The following is a 7,968-nucleotide window of genomic DNA, read 5'->3' on the forward strand; positions in this document are numbered from 1 at the left end:
GCTTCTCATTCTGGTACTCCGTGTTCACATGCTTCATTACATGCATGGTGCAGTGTGTCAGCAGGTGAGTCAAATATCGGTATAGGGGGGCGAAAAAGAAGAGCAGCGAGCAGCTCGTATGCAAAGACTGAATTCATTTAAAGGATGTAGTCGGACCAGGGCGCCTTTTATCCCCAGCGCTGCACTCTAATACAGCAACAGAGTATTGTGACTATTCAGATGTCTTATGCTTGAGTGGTTTTAAGTACGTATGCTTCTCTAAACACACTACAGTATGCACTGAGGTCTTGGAGAGACTGTGGTCACCATATACTAAAAGCCAATATAATCTCCAGTCACAATTCAGTTACAGAGACAGAGTATTAGTGAGTAAAACTTTATTCTGTACACTAACAGGTTAGCAGAATCATAGACACAGTCAGAGAAAATGAATATATTACAGGGAGTGAGAAGTGAAATGAAAAAGATCAAAACAAAATTTGTTCCCAAAGCATCATCACATCTTATGAGGTTGCAGTAATTTTCTAATGCCCTTACACTTTTAAACTCAGCACGTAGAACTAAATAGTTAAATATTCTGCCCACTAGGCAATGCAGTGTAATGCACTCAATCTAAAACTGACAAGCGTATGACATCAGTGTTACCCCAAAGTTCCTTTTGTTGGAAGGTTCATTACTTTAAGAAAGAAAAGTTCACAAACACCCACCAGCTACGGAGCAACCACAGAAGGGTTTCACAGAACAGCAACATGGCCTCGTCTGTATCCTTAACCTGCCAACGACTGATTATAAAAGTATATATAAGTGCTAACCCTCTGCATACGTGATCTTTGCCCACTTTCCATTTAAGCAAATCAAAACACTTTAATGTGAACCAATAAAATGTTGAAATATTGAAACCATGTGTGCCGAGTTACTCAACACTTATTACTGTCATTCCTATTGAATAAATGAGCCCCTTTGGAAAGGCTGCAATTAATGTGCAAACAGTTAACAAAAATATATGGTTTAATGTCAGAATTATAAACTAGAAATTCAACCAATTACAAATCAGTTTAATACAGCCTAAGTACAGTGTACACCTAGCCAGTGTGTGTCATTCCAGGTTTGTATTCTTGTCAGTTTTGAGTTCTTTGTCTAAGTTTTTTATTCACAGCTGTATTCCTCAGAAGCAGCTTCTTTAAATAACCGAGTATCCTTCCCTGTATTTCAGCACACTGCCCTTCGAAACTCAAAAGAGTTGCTAGCAAGAGTTGACAGGTTTTACAGAGGATTGCACCCTCTTGTCACAGGCCACATGTGTAGTACGTGGATCCAGAGACTTGATTTCCCATTAAAAAACACATACTCCTCCCGTTCCTCTCCTGAAAAGGTTTATATACAAATATGGGAAAGATTCTAAGGAATGTTTTTAAGGCACAGGGAATATTAGGAAATGTGGTGTAAAGTTTGGTGAGTGCTGATGAGACAAAACTGAAAATCAGTTGTTTTATTCTTCTGTTTACTTCATCTCGTCTTCCTTCCAGTAGGTTTACAGTGGTAGCTTTGGGCGTTTTGTTGCATTCTTTTCTCTGTAAAAGGAAAAGAAAAAAAACATGTCAGCACTTCAGCATCTGACTCACACTTTCACTCTTCAACCTTTGTAACTGAGTATAAACAGAATTCAACTTATTTCTGTTTTTTCTACCAAAATGCATCCAGTTCACCTGTAGGAGACTATTTTTTACAAGTATGCACTGACTGCAGAGTCAGTCTAATCCTTCAGAGTTTGCACTGGATTATAGTTTGGTTTGTGGCTGTGCTCTTACCAACTCAGTCCTCCTTTTTGGCTTTCTCACCCTCTGTATCCTGAGACACCTCGCTTGCAGACTCCACTGCATATATATGTAGACACAAACATTAGCATGGCATTTTCATTAACTATGATAATGTCAAAACTGACTGGCTCTGAGGATTTATAACTGGCAAATTTATAACCAATACAAAACAGCATGAGTCCCTCTGAACTCGTTTACAAGTTACTACAATGTACACACACATTTGCTTCTATATCCTTGTGGAGGGTATTCAGTGAAATAATGCATACCTTAATGTCTTACCCTAAAACTAATTCTTAACCATTAAATAAACAGCTTTTTTGTGCTTTTATTGTCCTTACAGCCCCTCTCATTCTTACATGTGCAGTTAGGTTGAAGTCCCAACCAGGATATATAAACGTGAAACACACAGAAACTAGTACATAGCCTCGAGCAAAAAATTCTCATAAAAATTATGCAGTACAGCACGTCTTCCATGCCAGAAGTCCATTCGTCTCGTGCTGCGTGGAGGCTTGTTTCTATCCTGAAAGTACAACATGTTCTCTGAACATAAAGAGTCGGGTAAAGGTCAAAAAAAGAGATTGTGTGTGCAAAGCCTTGCAAAGCACTGGTGACAACTGGAGGTGCACATTATGATTTAATATGCAAGGTTACCCAGTAAAGTGTAGAGAAAGTGTAGAGATGTATGCTTACTTTCTGAAGGTTTAACTCAGTCACTGCACATTGTAATGAAATGTATAGGTATAAAATCCTGCATGTTAGAGCGGAGCAAATCACCGTGCATTCAAAATCAAGTTGACTTGATTTTTCCTTCAAAATGAGCCCTTAAAATGATTTTTCTTCACAAATTTGTAGGATGATCTTCGGTGTGTTTTAATAGTCGTATAATTGAAAGCAGCAGGGCATGATCGGTCTGTAGACAGTGCATAACAGAGCACAATGAGTGAGAGTTGCCTGACTGGAGCTGTTGTGCAATAATTGACACTCTCAAGACGAGCCTTCATTTCTCTTTCTGAGTGTGTGCTTTCTGTTTCTCACACTGCACTATCTGTTCACCCTCACAGCCCAACAATAGCCCGCTGATCCTGTCAGCTCCAAGCAGTCACATTAGTACACAGAGGAGTGTGTGGACGGTTGATTAGTATATGGAGAGTTTGGGGTTATTAACCACATGTGTGTTTAATTACCAGAAGTCTCTTGCTTTGGCCGTATGTGTTGCAACAAGATAGATCTGGTGTTTGACCACCTGACAGACCGTTAATTGTTTACTTGGATGCAAACATACTCTTGTCCATTTGTTACTCATTACCAGGTTTGTTTCTGCTCAGCTTTTTCATCCCTCTCTGAGCTTGTTCCTATACATGCTCAGCGTCCATCACATGTTTGCATAGAGTTCTGCAACTATTTCAACCGGCAATAATGCTGCTGCGCCTGACCTCCACCCAAAAACTGTCTCCAACATTGGGTTGATGGGTTGACATGAAATTTAGTGTGACAGGTTAATCAGTGAAACAACTCTGTGTTTAGTCAAGTAAATAAATCAACAAGAAAACCTGTCATTATAAACTCCCTCAAGAGGCTCAGTGGCAGCTATCATCCTCTAAAACCCAATTGTAATCCTTCAGCTCTTATAAGTTTTACTCTGCAGGGCATGTGGCCGTGGCAAATTGCAGAGTATGAACTGTGCCAAAAATCTGTTTTGACGAGTGAAATCTAACAATAAACTCTGCTGTGTACATTTAAAACAAACATTTTGTTGTTAATATGGAAATATTACTTAAATGTTGCTTTTTATTTAAACAAGCCAAGAAACAATGTCAAAAGAAAACGTAATCTGGAGGCATTAATGGTCCATACCACCTGGTGAATCTTCAGGAGCTGGATCGGTGGATGGGGTTGGTGCTGAAGGGGCTTCAGTTTCTGTAGGGGTGGGCTCAACCACAGGAGCCTCCACTGCTGCTACACTGTCTGCAGTGGACTCTTGGGTGACACAGGCTGGTGGAGCTTCTGAGGTTACCCAAGAAGGGGTTTCTGAAGCAGCTGGAGCAGGAGCTGGAACCTCTGCATTCTGGACCGGCTCAGTAGCAGCAGGTTCAACTCCTAAAGCTGGAGCAGGGGCATCCTCTGCGGTGCTGGGTGCCTCTGCTGGAGCAGGAGCTGGAGTAGGGTCTGTCGGCTCCTCGGCAGCAGGCTGTGGCTCAGCTTTGGTCTCATCTGTGACAGAAGGTAACACTGGCATCTCTGGGATAGTTGCAGCAGCAATCTCTGTGTCTATTACCGGCTCTGCAGCTTCAATAGGCACCGAGGGTTCAGCAGGTGGTGCAGCTTCAGTTGGTTCTGAAATTCCAGCTGGTGCTGAAGACTCAGCCTGTGCTTTTGTTAAAGCTTCGCTTGGTGCAGGTAAAGCAGCCTCTGGTTCAGAATTGTCAGCTGCCTGCGCAGGTGCAGCCACTTCAGCAGGGGCCCCCACAGCCTCGGCTGAAGCCTCTCTCACAATAACTGGGTTCACAGTTGGCTCAGATATAACCGGTTCAGCGACAGGCACTGCAACCACCTCCTCAGTGATGGCAGAGGCCTCTGCCTGCACCGCTTCAGCTGATGATTCAACAGCAGGGGCCTCTTTTGCAGTCTCAACAGAAGCTTCAATCTCAGGAGGGGGTTCTGCCTCTACAGTTTCTACAGGGGCGGCTTCTTCAACCGGGGGTAGTGCCTCAAAAATTGCTATAGCAGCCTCAGGCTCAGCAGGAGCAGAAGCAGCAGCCTCTGGCGCTGTCTCTTCAGTAGCAGTAGGTTCTTCCTTTACCTCAGAAGCAGCTAGAAGGTCCTCCCCAGAGCCAAGGTCCTCTTGGGCCTCCAGGGCCACTAACACAGCCTCAGCTTCATCATCAGCACCCCTCTGAAGATCATCGGGTAACGCAGTCTGCACAGGAAGCTGCATCTGGTCCTCGATGGTTTGAGGATCTTCTGCAATGATGCCGTTTTTGACTGCTGTCAATGCAGAGATGACAAATGAAGAACTCAGTTAAGACTTATGACTGACACAAGTTCAGCATTGATCAGCAGGCTCGGCTAATGATAATCATGTTAGTGTGTAACACTGAATTCATGACAACACTGAATAACAAAAGAAGGATTGTAGAAGGTTCTTCGGGTAGTTACGCGTTTAATGGTTCTTTCCCAGTTGTTTTATTCCCACACAAAAAATGTTTTGTAAATGTATTGCATCTATATGTGGACCACTAAAACTGTAAAAAACCCTAAACCTATCAATAGAGCAAAACTTTTAAATCAAGTTAACATGAAACGCAGGGGAAAGGAAATTAGCAATAAGGGGCACACAGAATGCGTCCTGAGGAAAACTTCCTTTCATTTCCGTAGTTGAGAGCTCGTGTTTGTCTAGAGCCCTGAGGACACGCACTCTCAGAGGAAGAACAATACACGCGATGATGGCTTGCTGAATTTAAAGAGATGTCTCTACCTTTAGTCTCCCTCCCCAGTCTCTGCTCTTCCGCAGTATGCAACAATAGTGGGCTTGAATACTTGGACTCAAATATCAGAAACGTCAATGCACATCTCAGTTACGGGACTCACAGAAGCCTAACAGCTTTTGCCCTGTCTTATTTTCACAGCTAAAACACGAAAAGGATATAGTTCACAAGCAGAAGGGTTCGGTTAGCTAAATGGGTGGATAGTTTGGAAGCTGCAGCTTCCTGATTTTATTTGTCTGTCAGAAGCACAAAAAGGGCTGAGAGTGATGGGTGGAAGGGAATGTGACGGCCTGGCAACTTGAATGAAAATGAGCCAGTGGAAGAACACGCAATGCATAGAGGTGTTTATGTGAGCTCAGTGTTGTTATTAACATGGTGACTGAGGGAATAGTGTAAAACTGCATAAGAGTAAAGGTGTTTTCAGATATTTTTATCGGTTTTCCACCAGGTCCTACTGTTTAATCAATGGCACCCACTATCAACAGAGACTAGAAAGCTGTTGTCCGGACAATAACCGAGAACTTGTGTTAAAAAATATGCGAATGTGCGTGTTTGGGTTGAGACAGACACAGCCACTCCAGGCATGGATGACTTGTGTGTCAACATGATTTCACAGCCAAAGATGACAGAGATCCCAGTCAAAACAGTGCCATTAGAGGGAGGAGGGGGAGGGGGGCACACAGACCAGGGGCCCAGACTGGGGATGGGACCATTGGTGGCTTGGATGGTACACAGCTGGTTTGTCAGACAGACCATATACTGTACGATTTAAAACCTCCACCCATTCAGACACATTTAGAAAAAGCCCGCCCAGGCAAGGAGCACAATAACTGGTTTTCTTGCCGGAATGATGTAAAAGCCTGGAAAAGAGACCCATGCTTTTCCAGGTGACTCAAGCTGGTTGGCAGGAGAGACAATACTGTGACACAAGAGCGGTGCAGTGGCACTGGGGAAATGGAACACCTCACAAAAAGAAACTGTGGCGGGCAGGAATATGTTTAAAACATTTCAGGTTACTTCCTCAAAAGCGAGATTACATCTTTCGACTGCTGTCACACTCTCTAACAAGGCCTGTGTGTGTTCTGCTGCATGTGTGTATGTGGGGAATGTCAGTGATAACATGCTGTACATGCAGCTGTGCTGGCATGACCAAGACGTGTGTCACAAAGTTGTACGGAGCCGTGAATGAACAATCATGGGCTGTGGCAGGCCATTTGATGGGTTTCTGCACAGGCTTGAAAACGGAGCACATATACTGTATGCAAAACCTGTCAAACCAGGGCAATTACACAGAGAGCAGGACTGCATGTTTTGGATGCAAAACTTTTTAAGAGCTCTGCTGTGCGGTTCCACAAAAAGGAATATCAGAACATCAGTGTCCAGGCTTGTAAAAGACCAACTTTCAGACGCTCCTTAATTATAACTGAAGTGTTGCATGTTTTGATAAAGGAAATTTTAAAACATCAAGCAATCATATCTGTTTGATTTTATTTCTTTAAACTACTGTTTGAAATATCAGTTAAAGATCCCATTACAGTACAAAACTGTCTGGATTTGCCTTAGGCTGCAAATAGGCCCCTAAACACTCCCAGCTGGCTTTCACACAGCAATATGCTTTAAGAGCTGCACTCAACCCCCGATGAGTTCAAGCAAATCTAAACACTGAATTATCTTTAGGGAACGCTTTTTGAGAATTTCTCAAAATTTCTCAGGTCACATTTCAACAATAAAACATAGTGATGTTCACTGTTTTGTCCTGATACATTCAACCATCATTCTGATGAGTTAAAAATGATTCAATGAAAAAAGAAATGATACCAACCACTTATGGGTTTGATAAAGTGGATAAGCGTGACTGTTTCTTCTGTGAGGTACTAAATTATGCTGCCTAGCAGAGTATAAGTGAGAAAGCACACCATGTACTAGAGCAACCAGCAGCAGCACCCCTGAGCAAGACCTGACTGAGTAAAGTAACAGAGCCTTGGAGCAACCACTGTATACATTTTATGAAATGCATACATACTCATGATCACTACTTACCCACTGTGTCTCCATTGCTCTCCTCAGGCTTTGTGCCTGGTCTTTTTTCTTGATCAACGGTCTGTGCACTGGATGAGGAGCACCCCATGTTTGGGGGGAAAAAATGGGTTGAGATGAATCAAAAACTTGGAATAGGAGCAAGCGAACACGCGTCTCAGGGCTTTCTGTTTTCAGAGACTGTTTGGCAGTGAAAACGTGGAACGCTGAACTCTCTCCAGTTCCTAAGAGTAACTGAGCACCATTATATCCCCTTGTCTGTCTGTGTGTTCATGCATGGCCTGCTGCCCTCTTGCCCCAGACAACAATGTGTTATGACCATGCAGCTAGGCAATGCAGGCAATACTGCTGAATGCTCCCTGACTGCCTCCTGCTCACAGTCACACTATTCATACAGGAGGAGGAGGCAACATGTGCATGAAATGTGTGTGCGTGTGTCCTCCCCTCTATAGGAGTGCCCCCTCTGGATGAGATCCACCACCTTGTGGTCATGTTTATAATAGCAAATTCTTAATAAGTAGATATTTTTTTAGTTTTGTCGTTGTAATTATTTTTCGTCAGCAAAACCAGAAAAAGTTTAAAAATGCTGAATGAATCCATTGCTTGCTTTTTTACTTTTAGTCAAA

At 43.0% G+C, this 7,968-nt stretch overlaps 1 protein-coding gene across 2 annotated transcripts; it reads right to left on the bottom strand.

The window, feature by feature from the left end:
- Positions 1 to 362: 362 nt before the first annotated feature.
- Positions 363 to 7,835, bottom strand: LOC146507703 (uncharacterized). 2 transcript variants are annotated; one of them, XM_085176256.1, is made up of 4 exons: positions 7,346 to 7,835; positions 3,675 to 4,805; positions 1,809 to 1,874; positions 363 to 1,571 (listed from the first exon to the last, which is right to left on the bottom strand). In XM_085176256.1, the coding sequence occupies exons 1-3, from the start codon at positions 7,431 to 7,433 to the stop codon at positions 1,813 to 1,815; spliced, it is 1,281 nt and encodes a 426-aa protein (XP_085032382.1). In that variant the 5' UTR covers positions 7,434 to 7,835; the 3' UTR covers positions 363 to 1,571; positions 1,809 to 1,812. The 2 variants fall into 2 exon arrangements, with proteins under 2 accessions (XP_085032382.1, XP_085032383.1); XM_085176257.1 differs by having other exon boundaries at positions 3,678 to 4,805; positions 7,346 to 7,833.
- Between the last annotated feature and the right edge of the window lie 133 nt (positions 7,836 to 7,968).

This window comes from Neolamprologus multifasciatus, chromosome 11, assembly GCF_963576455.1.
Source record: "Neolamprologus multifasciatus chromosome 11, fNeoMul1.2, whole genome shotgun sequence".
NCBI lineage: Eukaryota > Metazoa > Chordata > Actinopteri > Cichliformes > Cichlidae > Neolamprologus > Neolamprologus multifasciatus.